The 18,316-nt window shown below is 39.6% G+C and overlaps 1 protein-coding gene across 1 annotated transcript; it reads right to left on the bottom strand.

Moving 5' to 3' along the window:
* Nucleotides 1-13,055: 13,055 nt before the first annotated feature.
* K441DRAFT_555567 (uncharacterized protein) lies at nucleotides 13,056-17,949 on the bottom strand (the record flags this gene model as incomplete). Its single annotated transcript, XM_067643287.1, has 2 exons — nucleotides 13,056-14,222; nucleotides 14,275-17,949. 2 exons carry the CDS (start codon nucleotides 17,947-17,949, stop codon nucleotides 13,056-13,058), a joined length of 4,842 nt encoding a protein of 1,613 aa, XP_067505112.1.
* Between the last annotated feature and the right edge of the window lie 367 nt (nucleotides 17,950-18,316).

Raw genomic sequence — 18,316 nt, 5'->3', positions numbered from 1 at the left:
CCCTTCTAGTAACTAGCCGTACTTCCTATCACCAGTCCTCTCGTTCGCCGCTGACTTATTAAGAAATATAAGCTGCTCTGCCGTCTAGCTCTTTTAGATACTAATCTAGGCGTTATAAAGGAGGCTGCTCCTCTTAGCTGCCCGAGCTCTAACTGCCTTCCGCAACCAGCGATTCCTCTTAAGGATATTATGAATAGTTGCAGCACAGACTTGGGCGTCAAACTCGTCAAATAGGAAGGCTTGCATCTCATCTAAATATACGGTCGGCTGGTCTTTAAGGAAGTTGAGAAGCCTCTACAAAACAAGTTAGTAGGTAAAAGCTTAACACCATGACGTTATATACTATTTCTTAGTAAGGTAGCAGAGCTCTCGGTCACCCAAGAACAACAGTAGGAGGAGCGTACGGTTCGCCCCAAATATCAAGGTTTAATCGCATCTTATAAATCGTCGGCTTAGACACCTTTACAGCCTCCGCAATAGCTAGTACTGCCTTACCAGCTTTAATGCGAATCCTAATTCTATGAACAACTTCATCTGAAAGGCGGCGGCCCATAATAACTTTAATTGTGGTGGTCAAAATCGAAAGAATTGCCCCTCATACAAATTTTGGTGGGGTGCGATGCGGCTCTTTCGCGTCCTAAGCGAGTTAACGATATTATTGAAATGGCTGTATCTTGTAACGTGGCCCGCCTCCACGTCGCCATACGGCCAAAAAGACTGAGAGTGCTTGCGAACTTGTCGCAAGCGCGGCGGGACCTAATATATATACTCTTACATATCTATTATATAGTATAACTATAGTAATACAAACCACTGTTTTATAAGGCCCTTACTAGACAATCTAGACCTAGAGAAATACTATATTCTTACTATATAAGAGCCGTACTATAATACCTATATATAATTAATATACTGCCCCTAAGGATTCTAGCTTCTATATAAACCAAAAGTAGCCATACACGTATGCTTTATAATTAGCAAGACTATTAGCCTATCCTTATAGTTATAGCAGGCAGTTAATCCAGATATTGTAGTTATAATAATCTAGATATATAGAGGACTAGTATAAATTATTAATATATATAACCCTAGGGTCGAAGGGGTCCTATAAATAGAGAATATTATATTAGTAATAAGCTTACTTAAAACTAAAGGCACAGAGTCTATCCTATTAGGAGACATAAACCTCTACTACCCGCGGTAGGGGGGCATCTACGTCACTGCTAAATGATAGGTAGAGTGCCTACTAAAAGCTATAGATACCTAGGGCCTTAAGCTAGCCACCCCCCCTAGAGCAATTATATGGTAATAAGGATCCGCTAAAAATATAATTAACCTTATATTTATAGACGAAGGCCTATACTAAAGACTTAAAAGGTATAACCCCAAAGAAGAATAGGCACTTACCTTAGACCATATCCCCATCCAGATATAGCTAGATTTAGACATTAAGGCGTAATTAAATAGCAAAAGATATATAATAAGGATACTTAAGGTAGACAGTTTCCTTAATATAGTTAAATAATAACTCTAAGACCTAGAAGAAATCCACCCGATACTAAATAAGCAAGGCTTATTAGCTACCCCTAAGGAACTTAACTAAAAACTAGAAAGGATCTAGGTAGCAATTAAAAATAGGCTAGAAGAGCACTACCTAGTCTTAAGACCAGGCCCCTACGCGCGATACGCTTAGTCCGTATAATACGCAGTTTTTATAGCTAGCTAACGACAAGCAAGAAGGAAATACTTAAGTAGCTATAATCCTAAAGATAAGAGACAATATAAAGATATAAAAAACCAGTTAAAGAATACCCTAAAAAAAAAGTAAGGAATAACTAGAGATAATTTATAAATAAGTATACTTCTAACCTAAGCCTCCCCTATAATAAGGGCCTGTGGGCTATAGCAAAATAGGTAAAGAAAAAGGTAGGGTAATTAGTAGAAGACTTATACCTACTACCCCTATAAAGAGCAGGGGAATTATAGGCCACTAATAATAATAATAAGAAGGTAAAGGTCCTTATAGAAAGGTTCTTCCCCTAACCGGCTCTAGTAGACCTTAGTAATATTACGGGTAAAGCACCAGTAACTCGCCTATGGGTTAACAGCGATATAATAATAGAGGAAATAGCTAGAACTGTTGGGAATAAGGCAAGTTGCCGTCGCATAAAGCATATTGCCGTCACGTGTCGACGTGGCCCTAGCGTGGTAAGGAACCTTAAGTTCCTTACCCCTTTTCTCATTCCTATCAATAAGAATCAACCAACATCACTATAACCCTACTCGAGTAGTCGTTATTGGTAAGTCACCCTATATGACTAATACTAATTAGTAGTTAAATATATAGTTAACTATAGAGCAGCTAGGTTTTTAAATAGAAGAGATAGTCTTATATAGGGGTGCTATATGCGCTTATATAGAATGGATCCCGGCAATACTATACTACCTTAAACTTGCGAAAAACTAGTAATAGAAGTGTCACTAAGTACTAGGAGATACTAAGTTGCGTCTATTACGCAGAACAACTACATTTATAAAGATTTAGTTAAGTACTTTAGGTTAGAAGTGTTACTAAACCTATAGTCCCAAAATTAACGTCTAAAACGCGTTAAACAACTACACATATAAAGATTTGGTCGAGTACTTTAGGTTAGAAGTATCACTAAACCTATAGTCCTAAAGTTAACGTCCAAAACGCGTTAACAGCATCTCAATTACCTACCTTTTAACAGCAAACCTACGAGATTCTATAAAGCTAAAAACCCTACCTACCTTTGATGTACAACACCCCGTCAATTTTATACCTACTATAGCGTTAACCTACCTAAAGAAGTACGAGAAAAGCATTAACCTGGAGACGTGGGATATAGATATTGACCCTATAAACGCCGAGGAATAGGACCTAAATAGATTCTTAGTATACCGTATAGTATACTATATAGATAGCGAATACAACGATACCGAGCTATAGTGTTATATAAAGGAGGACTTTATTAGATAGATAAAGGAAATATAGGCTCTTATAAAAAAGGATATTGTATAAAACTTCCGTAACTTCCTTTAGGAGAATAGAGTATTTATTTCTATAGATGGGGGTACCATTAGAGATAATATTTAGGAGTAAGTTATTAATATAAAAAAAGAGCACAAATGGACTCTATAAGAGGTTAAGCACTAACTACATACTAAAAGGAAGCTTAACTTATAATAGAATCTAAACGATACGCTAATAGAGACGCGCTCTAATTCTATTACTCTAGGTATAAGTTCTTACGTTCTATATCTATTGCTTCCACCTCTATCTCTAGCTCCCTAGGATCCACTAATTTAACTAGTAATATTAACTACTACCCCTTAAGAGCAAGCGCAAGATCCCCTTACTTTGCGATTTAATAACCTTTAAACTCTACTATAGGAAGATTAGGTACCACGCCGTGTTCTACTAAGCCCTATATCTCTACTGCAGCCTATAAAGTAATCCCTACCTTAATCTCTAATGCAATTTTAATGTGGTTTAATACCACTTAGAGGTACCTTAAAAATGCTTATAAAGCTTATAAAGCTCTATGCGGACTAGGAGAAGAAGTTTAGCGGGGAACTATATAACATCCTTAATTCGAAGCTGCGTATCTTCTATAACTATTACTAGAAGGTTAGACTAGAACCTAACTAATATTACAACGCCTATTCCGTTATACTTAAGGGCCACGCTAGTACCTTTTATTATAATTATTTAGTAGGAAAAGGATACGATTTTAACCGAATAATATATAAGATAAGATGCCACTTTAAAACAGAAGAGAATAAGCAGCAATATATATTAGAGTGGAGAGAGACTACCTTCCTAAAAATTATTACTATAAACCTAGGTGTCTCTTGGCTTAATTGTCTTTAAAAGCTCTTTAATTAACTTTAGATAATTTAGCGTGGTTTATCTAAATTATATTAAAAGGACCTTAGCCTACGCAATTAAGTCATTAGCGCATGCTAAGGTATTAAAGAATACAATCTTGCTCTCTTTAACCCTATAAGTACTTATAAAGGAGTATATACTTAATTAAGATCCTCTATTAGTACCGCTCTACGCTCTTAAAAAGTATAGTAATTTAATACCTAACTCTAACCTACCTTAATCAACCCAGCTGACTAACACGATTATAACTAGACTAATTAAATATATAGTAGACGTAGTAGGGGATATAGTAAAGGGTATAATTAACGTTAACTATAAGGCAATTATAGAGGTCCTTATAGAGGTTCACTTCAGAGCAATTATTAGAAGAAGTACTATGTTTATAAGAAGCTAAATTGCTAGTTAACTAGACACCCTCTTAATAGACGAAAGGAGGTATATGATAGGTTTCGCTAAAGCACACAAAACGTTAGAAATTAAGAGGTCACTATAGCCTACTTTTAAAACTTCCTAGTTTAATATAAAGGCGAAGAAGATCTTAAGGGTAAGGTTAACGAGGCCGAACAGCTCCTTATGGATATAGAAATTAAGAACTACTTTCCTAACTAATACTTCACCAAATATAGTAAGGTAAATGGCATATAAACCATCGCTATCCTTAATAACCAATCTACGCTCTATTCTATTATAAAGTTAGATATCTTTAATAAGCTAAAGGAAAGTTCCGCGTTCTCCTTTAATAATAGATACTCGGCGAACGTCTTCTATAGCATTATGCCAAATACTAAAGCCGCAGGAGTATCTATAGTAGGAGAGCCTCAAGTTTAAGCTCTTTAGTAGCTTAATAGCTCTGTTTAAATTAACTAATTAACAGCAGGCTAATATATAATTCGCTTTAGCAAGGGTACTGCGATCTCTCTTAGTATAATTAAGGTCCAAACCCCGTTAGGATATATTACTTTTTACATTATCCCCGCGAACACCTTGTTCCTATTCTGCATCTAAGATATAAATAAATTAGGTATTAAGCTTAATAACCTTAAGAATATACTTGTCTAGGGAGATAATTAGGTACCCGTTATATGCAAGTAGGGTTACCCTTAATTGCTCCTTTAACAGCTAGAAAGGAGCGTTACTTAGAGCTACCTAACTAAGTTAGAGTTACGTTAACTACACCGTTATTTTAGCTACCCATCTGTTTACTAATTGCTTAGGGTCCTTTAGTAAGTAGGTTATAAAGTTAAGGTTAAGGTGATTAAACATTTTATAAAGTACTGCTACCACTACTAAATAAACTAGAAGTCCCCTAGCCGATTTAAGTTTACTCTTAAAGACGACTATAACTTTAACTTCTGCATTATTATGGATGTTATATATCTTAGCAGTAAGCCAGTACTCTAAGTTATTAACTTCTTAACCTCCTTCTAAGCCGCACGCTTTTTAAAAGATATATTAGCTAGGAACATATAGGATACTCTTTAATTATACTAGATTAATATCTACCTAGGACCCCCTAATTAAATCGTTTATAATATAAAAAAGAACTTCTTATCTATAGAGTTTCAATAATAGGTAAAGGCAATAACAATTAAGGTTAAGGAAGTCCCCATTAAGGCATATAATAGTATTAGAAAAGTAGAACAATATTATATACTATTACGCCGCGTATATAAGATTATTTCTTTAAAACTAGAGGATACTAGTAAAGAGCTCATCCTATAGATAGCTGTTAAGGCTATTAATAATACCGCTAGCCTAGATGGGCTCGTACCTATATTACTAGTCTTTAGCGCCTACCCTTAAATAACTAATAATTCTCTACTATCTCCCTCTATTACGTAACAAGCTAAGGCTATTTATAAGGCAATAAAGAAGGTATAATATCTCTACGCTACGCGCTAGGTTAACAATACACTAGGAATAAAAAATAGCCTAAATACCTTAATTATGCTTAATCTGCCACTCTAATTAGAGGTACGCGTATGGCGTAAAAAGGGAGAATAGTTAGGCCTATATAAACTTATTATAATTAATAGTTAAACTTACACTCTTTAAATGCCCTATAGACCCACTTAATTCCGCTTAACTATTATTAAGCCCTATTATAGGGATAATAGCTCCAAGCCTTTATAGGATACCCTAGAGGATACCCTAAAGGAGAACCACAATTAATATACTCTAGAAGGCGAAGGCGATTCTAATATAATTATAGTAGATATACCGCAACTATAACGCGGTAAAGGTCGCCTAAAGGGATTATAAAATTGCTAATATCTTATTAATTTCAAAAAGTAATTTATTACTGCTATTAAGAATAGAGATAAACTATTAATGGCCTTTATAACAGCTAAAGAGAAGGCTAACTTTAAACTTATAAAATAGCTCTAAAAGGAAGGCTGTATTATAACTTTAGGAGCTCCTTTCTAAGCATTTAATAAGCAGGAGATTAACGGTCTTATTATAAGAGGAGTCTTTAAATTTAAGAAATATAACCCTACTAAGTTCGATAGAGTTCGTATATTTAAATTAAGAATAGTTAATAAGATTAAAGGCAAAGCTACTGATACCCTATTTAAGAAGTTAAGGTTATAATAATAACGGTAAGGAAGTAATCCTTATGCAATCCCCTATAATTTAACAAGCTAGTTAACAAGTTATTATTACGCTAGCTCCCTCCTTAATAAAGAATAGGATGGCGGTTTATCTATAAGATATTACTTAGGCCTACACCCAATTAGAGACGCGCCTTTAGTGCTTAATACTAGCATACCTTCTAAAGCAAATTCGCCACTAATATCCCAAGGATACAATTATGGTCGTACTTAAGCCATTATATAGAATTGCAGAGGTAGGAACTTATTAGTGGGCTACCTACAGCAAGCACTATAAGAAGAAGCTTTTAATAACTACTTCTATATTTAATCCCTACTTCCTTATTATAACTATAGGAACTCTATTTAGAATTATCGGCATATAAATAGACGATATAATTATCTTAGGAGACGACTAATTCTTAGCTTTTAAAGAAGATAAGCTAGTAAAGGTAAACCTTATAGTAAAGCTAAAGGAAAGACTTAACTTAGTAATACTATTACTCTTTAATAGATGTATCCTCTCCCTAAATAAGGGCTCTATTACTTTACGCCAGAAGGGTTAAGGCAAGAAGATTAATATTATTAACGTTAATTCTCTAAAGCAAGGATATGTGGAGTAATACGCTTGCGGAGCTTATATAGCTTTTATCTATTAACCTAAGGCTTCCTTTAATCTTTCTGTTACCGCTTAACACTAGAAACTAACTAAGGATAATATTCTTACCCTAAATAAGCGTCTTTTTTAGTAAATGAACTATCTTAACAGGGGACTACTCTACGTGCCTATTAACCTTCCTACCGCTAAGCTCTTTATATTTATTAATAGATTATTTATAAATAATAAAGATTTTAGCTTTTAGCTAGGATATAAGATTATTATCGCAAACAAATCTACTAGAGAGAATGACTTTATAATTTACGGTAACCTTATCTATTAGAACTTAACTAAAAGCAAGCGCGTTACTTAAAGCGTTCTAGCGTTAGAGATATATAGAATAGTTAGCAAAGTTAATATAGTAATTATAATTGGAACTACCCTTAAGATAATTACAGACCGGCTCAAACTTCCCGCTATTCCTATAATTATATACACCGACTTATATTCCCTCTATAATTATTTAGTTAAGCTTAGTACTATAAAGGAGAAGCGTCTTATAATTAATATTATAGCACTTTAGCAGTCCTATAAGTATTAAGAACTCTTTAAGATCTAATAGATTAATAGCTAAGATAACCTAGNAGATNTAATAANNAAGGNAAACCNAAANAANGCACTAGAGACGTTTNTTAATATAAATACTCTATATATATAAGTTAAAGGTTAGGTTAAGAGGGAAATTTAAAGAAGTTAAGATCTTATAGAACTTTAACCGCCGGTTAAAGTTGTCTAATTAGTTAGATTCTTGCTAAGAGCGCTACGCCTAATTAATTTAGGTGGCGGTATAGACTTTTGCTAACTAATTAGGATTTTCTATGCCTGGTATAGAAAATCGCCATTAGCTCGCTTACTACTAGCGTTTTAGCGGCCCACCCGTCTTTGCGTTATCTACCAAATTCTACCAACTACCGCATTGTTATATATCGTCTGGTTTTGTTATATATTATCTAGTTTTGTTATATACTGTCTGTTTATATATATATATATAGCAACTATAAAAAGAAGAGTTGCTAGTGTCGGGAATAAGGTAAGTTGCCGTCGCATAAAGCATATTGCCGTTACGTGTTGACGTGGCCCTAGCGTGGTGAGGAACCTTAAGTTCCTCACCCCTTTCCTCATTCCTATTAATAAGAATTAACCAACATCACTGTAACCCTACTTAAGTAGTCGTTATTGGTGAGTTACCCTGTGTGACCAACAAGAACTATTAGCCGCCTTTTAAATAATATAGTACTAGGTCTAGATAGGATTCTAAATAAGGCCTTAAAGACCTATAGACTACTTATAGCACCCTAGCTTGTAGATATAGCTAAAGTATACTTTACTATAGGCTACTACCTACGACTTAGAAGATCTATAACAACGGTTATTTTATAAAAAGAAGGTAAAGCAGATTACTTAATCCCAGAAAGCTACCGCCCTATTACTTTAAAAAACACCCTTAGCAAGATTTTAGAAAAGGTAATAGCGGACCGTATAGCAGATACGGCTAAGAAATATACCCTATTACTATAGAGCCAAATAGGGGTAAGAAAGAACCGCTTAATACTATTAGCACTTATACTACTTGCTACCACTATTAAATCTGCATAGGTAATACGAAGGGACTTTATAGTATTAATGCTTAGCCTAAATATTAGTGGCGCCTATAACAATATACCCCACAAGCGTCTTCTATATATCCTTAGGGCAAAAGGCTTCCTAGAATAGATTATACAATTTATCTAAGGGTTTATAGGTTAGAAAGAAACATTACTAGTCTTTAGCAGATACTAGAGCCCCCCTATTATAATTACAACAGGAATACTATAAGGATTACCCCTCTCGCCTATACTCTTCCTTTTCTTTATAAGCAACCTACTTAACTCTTTTAAGAAAGGGGCGACCTAGGGGATAGGCTTTATTAATAACATAAACCTAATTATATACGGGCTATTAGCCGTAGAGAATTGCAGAATGCTAGAGAAAGCTTATAATACCTATATAGAATAGGTAAGATAATATAGAGTCCAATTCTTACTAGAGAAATACCAGCTATTTTATTTTATAAGAAAACGTAACTAATCTATAGATCTTTAGCATATAATCCACATCTAAGGCTTTAGGGGTTAACTAGTTTAGGGCCTAAGGGTATTAGGAGTATAGGTAGATAGTAAGCTTTAGTAGAGCGTATATATAGCGCAAGCGGCCTATAAGGGCTAAGTATAGTATATCGTATTATCTAGGATCGTTAATTCTATATAGGGCCTATACTTCTAGAGGTTACGCCTACTATATATAGTAGTTGTCTGGCTAACCATAACATATAGGTCCAGTATTTGGGTTATTAGAGAATCTAAAAAAGGCCCCCCTAAGTCGCTCCTTAAACTACTCCAAAAGGTCTAAATAGCCTACCTCTAGAGTATAATAGGCGGATATAAGCGAACGGCCACAGTACTGCTTAAGAAGGAAGCTAATATTCCCCCCCTATAACTATATATTAAAGCCGCTGTAATATAAAGGGCCTAAAATAAACGTAACTCTAATGTTATAAAGTATATTAAAACACGCCTAAATAAACTATAGAGGGACTCTAGGGCGCCCTATAGGAGAACAAACTAACAACCCTAAAGTAGGGAAGATATATTAGAGAAATAGGTAAAGAAAGTAAAAGAAAAATAGTGCTGCTTTAGGGCCTAAGCCTATATAGAGGAGGAAGGGAGACATGTAAGAGGCTAGTAAAGATAATAGTAAGAGAGAGAAAGGAGCTAAAGCAGAGTATAAAAGAATATTAGGAAACTATCTACCGTAATATAATACTGGTTAGACTAACGCTANAGAGGNGTATANGAGTTAAAGGTATAGAGGCTAACTAAGATAAGAGGAACCTAAGCTATAGCATAGTTAACGCTATAGGGGGTAAACACTTAAGGGCTCTAAAAAGGCCTAATAAAGGTAGAAAATATAATAGCGATACTCTTAAAAATAGGAATAATAGGACTAAAAGACTAGCTCTACCAGGTGGGTGTTCTAGTAGGTAGCCTAAGATATAAATATAACTGGCTAAGATAGACACTAAAATATATGAAAATGTTTATCGGTAGATTGCGAGCACCGCGACTTCTACCAACAACATCAAACTTCTCCATTTTTGAGCCATACGGCTTTTGCTTTCCCACCCACCATCCCTATGTATACACCTATATAGAGCTTCGCATATCTAGGTATAAAGGAGGTGATAATGCTAGGTTATACCTGGCTGGGTCATACTTGGCTTTCTCTGCTTNACCCACCCTACCTGTAGCTGCAGGCCTGGCGCTGGCTGTGCTTGCAGAGATAGCCTCCTTTGTGCCTATACCTCCAAATATTGATATTGTTGTACGGTTTCTTCTTCTTCAGATGGTGACGAGCAAAAATGAGATAAATGAAAATGTTTATCGGTAGATTGCGAGCACCGCGACTTCTACCAACAACATCAAACTTCTCCATTTTTGAGCCATACGGCTTTTGCTTTCCCACCCACCATCCCTATGTATACACCTATATAGAGCTTCGCATATCTAGGTACGAAGGAGGTGATAATGCTGGGTTATACCTAGCTGGGTCATACTTGGCTTTCTCTGCTTCACCCACCCTACCTATAGCTGCAGGCCTGGCGCCGGCTGTGCTTGCAGAGATAGCCTCCTTTGTGCCTATACCTCCAAATATTGATATTGTTGTACGGCTTCTTCTTCTTCTTCAGATGGTGACGAGCAAAAATGAGATAAATAATACTGTTATGCCCCTTACACACCAACTAAGAAGTAATGCTTTTAGTAGCTGGCATAGAGAACTATAATATACTACTCTTAATATAAAAGGCCTTAAGGCGGTTACCTAGTAGCTTATTAGCTAAAATATACTAAACTAATTCTAGGTTGTAAGGGAAATAGTAATAGAGGGTAGGGGGGTAAGTAACGGGCGCCCCCTAATAACTCTACAGTAGTAGAGCAAAGTTTACGATACTAGCGCGTCCGTAGGCTTGTTACGGCAGCAGTGGTTCCTAAGGAGGTCAAAAAGTAAGGTAGTAGGAGCACTATAGGTGACTTATAGGCGAGTCCCAAAAGGCGGGGAGATAGATTACGGGGTTTTCTTAAACAGAGTTTTCTCCCCATATGTACATAAGGAGTAGTCCGCGTGGGCCCAATAGGGATCCGAATCGGACGTTAAGCAATAAATTATTATAGTAACTCCTTCCGTTACTCCCATTTGTTTATAACCTATAATTATATTATATTTACTGCCTTTAATAGGAACTTTTTAAGCCCGGGGTAGATAAAATATAGTAGCTTATAGAAGTAGACTTTTTTTAATTAGAAGAAGGTAATATAGTAGCAAATAATCCACTAAATAAGTAACTATTTAAACCTCTTAAAGTTATAAGCTCTATTAAGCAACCTCTCCTCTAAATACTTATTAATTATTAGCTAGTTAGATTTATTAAGTTTTTAATAAGTATTAAGTATGCCCGTTATCTTATCTATATAGTAATCCTCTACTCGGTAGTCTATAGCGGTAGTCCTTCTAGATAACACTATAAGCAGCTCCTACTTACGCTATATTCACTTATAAAGATAGTAGTAGTAATAAGCTATACCGTTACTACTAGACTTTAATTAAATATCCTCCCCCTACCTCTATATATACGAGGTATGCTACTTTATATGCTTTAGTCCTCTTATTAAGGCGCTATATTAAATATAGTACTTATTATATAGCTTAAACTTCTTCACCTCTACTACCTTATTATAAGCCGGACTAATTAATTTCGGAGTAAGGATAAAGTTATTAGATGTAGGAGGTAAGTAGTATGTAAGATAACGCGTAATATTAGCCGCCATGGTATTAGGTAAGGAAGGGAGGGAATAAAACACTAAAGCAGTAAGTATAGATGTAGGAGTAACAGCAGAGGATAAGTAGATGTCCTTAATTCTTATAAATTAATCGTCTTATAAGACAGGAGCTTACTAACGCTAAATACTAGCGTCACCAATTAGCTCTATTTAGCCTTAACACTAAGCACTAACTCCTTAGCGGCCTATCCTCCCTCCTAATTAGGTATAGAACTGGAGCTCTAGGAGCTCCAAATAAGTCAGATCCACTCTAATCCAGCCTTAAAATCAATAGCTCCAAATCCAATGCAAGAAAGGATCCAACGTGGAGCTCCAGAGGCGCCGCAGTCCAGTTAGATCACTGGGCAGGGGTTTCCTTGCTTAACTATTGGCCCTGTGCATCGCTTGCCTCTAAGGATGCTCAACGGGAACACTATTATTTAATGAAGCTATGTAAATCCTAGAGATAGTGGGCTATCAAGTGAACAGAAACTTAGGTGTAAGGTACTCGTGGCGAAAGGCTTGACGGCGATGATTTCTAAAAGTAGCGTGCTTGAAACTGGCCGGGGAGAGCTGTCTGCCTTGTATGCTTCGTTTGGTTCTTGTTACACCGTATGAGATTTGGGAAATTATATAAAGTGCTTCAGAACTGAATGTATAGAGGACATTAATAGCTCTTTTGAGTATCCGAAACTATTCACGGGGACATAACCAGGACTCACAATGGAGCGGACCCCTCAGCGACGCATGGGATATGGTCGTGTGTGGCGAAGACGTGTATATACGTGCAGATGCTCACTCTCCCTGTGCGAATCCTACAGAACGCAGACATAAAAAGAGCATTACATAAGAAGACAAATACTTTTGGAGTCCGCCTAGCCCTAAAATCCCTTGAATGCAATGTAAACCATAGAAAATATATAAATAAATCCCCAAGCATGAAGAGAATCGCCTCCCAAACGCCCCGGGGTATATGTGCAACTCCAAATTCCTAGCGCGCCGACAATGCCGCATGATAGTTTTTACAAAAGATGGCCCATTTAGGCTCTCGAACCGTCGGAACCTTGCCTCTCCATTTCCGTGGATCCACTCAGGGCACTGCTCCTGCTCGTACCCTCACTAATGAAAGTCGCAACGCTCGTCCTCTTGAATCCAGACCCACCTTCTCTTGTTGGAGGGCTTGAGAAGCCTTGTGCCGCACTTACCGAAGTGTGCATGCCAAGTGGCGAAGAGGGAGATGCGGCATGGGCCAGAGGCTCCTGTCCTACATACCTTTCGCGCAGTCTCTTTATCTCGCGCAACCGATTGCACCAGGAAGAGACAGACTCACCACCGTCGCGTGCGTACCAAACCTGGGAGAATACGCTCGCGTTGATGGAGATAAGACGGCAATATGCGGCCAGGTTCTTGCCGCTAATCATTTTGCTTTCTGCAGCAGGAGATATTTCCGGAAAGCCTGGTTTCGGGATGACTTGCACTTTGTAATAGCGGTTCTTACCGTCTGGATCTTCCTCGAGGCGACGATCAATGAATGACGCGCGTGCCTCGGGGGTAATGACGATATGAACGTAGTTGAAAGCAGAAGGGAAGGTGTCGAAGTTGTAAGGGAGACCAGAGTCATTAAAAATAATGTTCACGAAATCATTGCCAATGTGGCGTTTCTTGTTCGTCCAAGTCTGATTGTCGTTGGGGTTCGTAGGCATCATGGTGGTAATATGAAAGACAATCTCCATCACTCGGTCGCGCCAGCAAATAGTGAACTCGCCATCCGTGTCGCATGAGGTGTCCAGTCCCCCAGCGTTGAATCTTGCGCCTTTGAGACGGACAAGCGTTCCAAGATCGCCAATGAAAGCAGTGTAGTCGGCGGAGCCCATGACGTTAAACAAAATTTCTCTCTCATCTGTTTGACCTTCTCCAATGTAGATGACACCAACCTTATGCCCATCAACCGTTGGGCTGCGATCGAAGGCAGCGAGGGCGCGACGGGTCATATCATCTTCAGGAAGGGAAGTGGGCATATCAGGTAGACTACCTGAGATGGAAGGGAAGTTCAGGGGAGAATATAGACCTTGAAAGATGTCGTCGGGAAGTATGCCAACATAAGAAGAATTGTAAAATGCCTCAGATGCAAGACCCGTCGTAATGGGAACCTGATGTCGAGGGGGTTGTATCAGGCGAGGCTGAAGGCTTGAGTATCTTGTGCCACACTATGCATGTTAAAGTTAGCGTTGCAGCGAATTCTATCAGGGGCCGACTTACTGGTCTTCGACTGGTGATCTGTGAAATACCAGTTCTGGCCGCAGTTTCAATTGTCAAGAGGCTAAGTCCAACAATCCAGGTTTTCTTCGAAACGTCACCGTCTGACTCTTTGGAGAAGTTGGGATCAGGCGCCGTCTCATCGCGGTCCGAGTACGCGACCATCTGCATCATATCCATAATGACTTGACTCTGTTCTTCCGTCACTTCTCTGCCAGCTCTGTCCGTGTATATCAGATTCTTGGTGATCCAAGGTATTTGTCCCTTTCGCTCAGGAAGTTTCAATGCCATGAACCAGAAGGTGATGACGTGAAACGCAAGGGCATATACATATTGTGGAAGATCATCGGCTGGAGATTTCTCTCTCGGCTTCGAATTCTGTTCAGAAATGACCGAAAAGTCACGGGAAGGCCCGCTGTGTCGGAGGTTCCTATGACCACTTTGTGAGGAGATCGTTGCTGTTGCTCTCTCGCGCTGATCTCGGACGTATTGTAGATAGCGAAAGCTAACTCCGAACACCATCTTAAATTCATCTTCTCTAAAGTTCTTGTGAAGCTCCGGCATTCGCGCGAGAGTAGTCAGAAACTCCAAGATATGGATCGCAATCTGCGGCTGAGTAATAATTTGGGACATTTTCTGGACTATATTGTCTAGTGATTTGCTACTTGACAATGGAAGCTCGTGGCAGCAAACCGTCAGCGCATGTATGCACCATTTAGGGGTTCGTTCCCATGATCCGATGCCGTGAAGGAAAGTCCTGACTAGTTCGTCTTCTTCACTCTTTTCAAAATGAGCATGATAGCTAATGAGTACTGTAAGTATGTGAAATAGACAAACTGCTACATCGGCCCTTTTGAGGAGAGTGTAGCTCGGTGGCTCGTGGAAAGTGGTGGCTCGAATTTGCTCGCATATAACACTTCTCAACATTTTTAGCTGGGGTACAGCCCCACGAAATAGAGATTGGTTGGAGAGCTGGGGTCCGAGATGCACTAAAATATAGCTGTAGACTTCCCACTCCGTCGGTTTCTGCAGCAAGGATATTATTAATTCCAGCCATAAGGCGATTTTAAGCTCGGATTTGGTTTCTACAATATCATCCGTGGGGCCAAGGTAGGAAAACATGAATCGGCTGGTAATACGTGACGGTTCTTCCGGTAGCCCTTTTGGACCTGGGTACATCCAAAACGGCGGGACGGGCTTGGAAATCCGGCCTGCGTTGTTCACTGGGCGACTACTATGTCGAGTGAGGGAGGAGTGGGGACTACCACCTGAAGTGGCCCTGTTTTCTCGCCATGATAGTTGGTCGTCATGTCTTCTCGAATCTGCTGGTGAGGAATCATCTATCTTGTCTGAGCTCACTGCAGTTTCTACAGTGCGGCACAAGACAGCAGCCATGCTTGAGCCTTCTGAGGAAGAGCCAATCATTATAGCATGATTTGTGTCGCTGCGTAACCGGAAAAAGAGTTTTAATGCGGTTATCCGTGCATCCGTCCCGCATGAGTCAGAACCTGCGATGTGCAGAAGGAGTTCAAATAGCATCCAGCTCTTTTGGGCGGACTGGTTTAGATTTCGGATGAACAACCGGACCAACGCCGTGGTTACGACATTGCAAGAAGATCCTAGAATTTGGCTTTCTCGAGATCGCGTTGCTGGAGAAGCCCAGTAGGCTAAATTGCTGGGTGGATGAGGCGGCGGTCCTCTCTGTTCTTCTAGTGATGCCTTGAGTAGTTCAATAACATCCTTGAAGATCTCCTCAGATGCCTGATCAGCGATATTAGTGGCGAAATCCACCAACTCGTGTAGCACCACAACATCTTTTTCTTCCTTAATGTTATCAAGAATCAAGGCTGCGCACTGCGATACTGCTTCTTCCGTGCAAATGCTTTCAACAGTGTTATATGTATCTGTTAGGGTCTTAACAATGAGTATTCGGAGAGACCGAGGACGTGTCTGGTCTATGAATACTTTTGTAAGTAGCGTTCGACATTCTTCTAGCCAGGTCTTATTTGAAGGATGAAGAAAACGCTCTTCTGCATAAAACTTGATGAGGTTCTCAGCAGCAGCATTGCTGATTCGGTTTGCTAGTCGCATAAAAAGGTCCATTACCGATGCTTGTTGGACGAAATCCATTTCATCACGTAAGGTGTCAAGATTCATGAGTATCTTTGCTAGATCATCATTTGCGCTGTTCCGGTCCCCATCAGTCCGGGGTCCAGGAAGAGCTGGATCGGTCGTGAGCCCGACATCACTGCTAGGGTCGGTTGCTGGGGCTTCTCTAGCTTCGCTGCGTTGTGCGCATTTGTCCAGGATAGCTACCAGATCACTCCAGTCGTCTTCTTCAAGTAGAAGACGAGTTAGTTTGCGCTCTTCCAGGATGGTAGCTATGAAGCGAATGACATCAGTCTCATGCTTTCGGTGGTCGACTGCAAGAGACACTTTCAAGGCAGGAAGTAGTAGTGAGATAGGAACTTTGGGGAGACCCTCACACCCATCTTGCAATACAAGCTGCTGTAAAACATGAACTGCACCGCGGGGTATATTCTTGCTACGACCTGGAGTACTAGGATTGTCAAGGAGTATGCTTAAGAGTGCAGAGACTGAAGACTGTCCAACATGTGACCTGAAGAGATTGCTCAAAGAACTCCAAGTCGGCTCCTTGAGGTTGCTGAGCTGTCGATGAACATCACACAGGACTTCCAGGCACGGCTTGAGGGACCTTGTTGGAATATGAGTGTAAGTGATCAAAGCATCAAAGATCCTGATGGATTGCTCAATATCGGCTTCCTGGGTGGTTTCCTTGCAAATTCCCATGACTTGTTTTAGAAGTAACTCGACGTCTTCTTCTTTGAATACTTTGGAATTGAATCTAGTAATATCGATAATGTATTGGAAAAGTTGTGCAAGATCGCCATCCTCTCTTAGTGTTGGACCAGAGCGTTTTTGCTTCTTTGCCTTTCGAGCTTCACGAACAGCTTTGAAGCAAGAATCTAGAGAGGTCGTGATAAGAGGCGCTACATAAGATTCGAAAGCCTCTACGTTCCGCCCACCATTCGTAAGTTCATGTAGAACTTCAAAGCGAAGATCGAAGTCTTTGCAGTTCTGGCCGCGCGATATAGCCTTGAAGAATACACTCCTTTCCACGGGAGTTAGATCTGGCAATTGAACACAACTCTTGAGTAGCGCGTAGCCAGCCTGCGTTGCCTCGGAGGAGTCTTCATCGAGAAGATCGCTAGCGGCAGACCACAGAATCAGGACGTTGTCTACAGGATACTCCTTCAGTATAGGACATATCTTTTGGATGGCTGCAATTCTATCACAAAGAAGACGTGTGGCGTCTAGTTGACCCAGCAGTTTTTGCAGTTCTGGCGGCCCACCAAGAATATCTTTAGTATTGACCCTGGGCTTGGAGCCTTGCTGACGACAATCCGAGTTTTGAAGTAATTCGTCGTTCGTCCCGCCATCCAATAAACCAGCAGGGGCACTGGCCACAGAGCCTACCCTGGTCACGGATCTTAACGAAGGTGTCTGTGCTGGGGTGAGAGTTGCCGAAGTGGAAGGAGTGGGCGGAGTCGGATTCCTGAGGCGGCCACCGGTAAGGGTTCTGAATGCGCCGAACAGGGCGGAGGACGAGGAAGATCGGTCGGGTGTGTGCGGTGCATCCTTTGAAGACGGAGACATAAGTCTCGGTGCTATTCCTCTGATTATATGCTATATCGGGCTGGATATATAGTATCAAGAGTAAGCTATGTGTGAAAGCGCGGAGGAAATCCAGAAAATAGGGTGGCTTCTGTGAGTCATACAGTCTCATTCTGCAAGGGTAGCAATCAAAAATATGAATAATACCAACCTACAACTAGAGTGTAATAGCATGAGGTCGAAAAGTCTAAGCATCAGTCCTATCCCTGCTTGATAATCCAAGGAACTCTGGAAAACGGCACGATATCCGGGAGGGCCCATGTGTCTGGGTGGAGCAGCAGATGGCTGTGGCGACAGTGGTCACTGGCAAATGAAAACCATTTTCAAAAAGGAGCGATGTCGGTGGTGG

Source organism: Cenococcum geophilum (assembly GCF_001692895.1).
Source record: "Cenococcum geophilum 1.58 unplaced genomic scaffold K441scaffold_16, whole genome shotgun sequence".
NCBI classification, from domain to species: Eukaryota; Fungi; Ascomycota; class Dothideomycetes; order Gloniales; family Gloniaceae; genus Cenococcum; species Cenococcum geophilum.
This window is presented reverse-complemented; position numbering and strand designations above follow the sequence as displayed.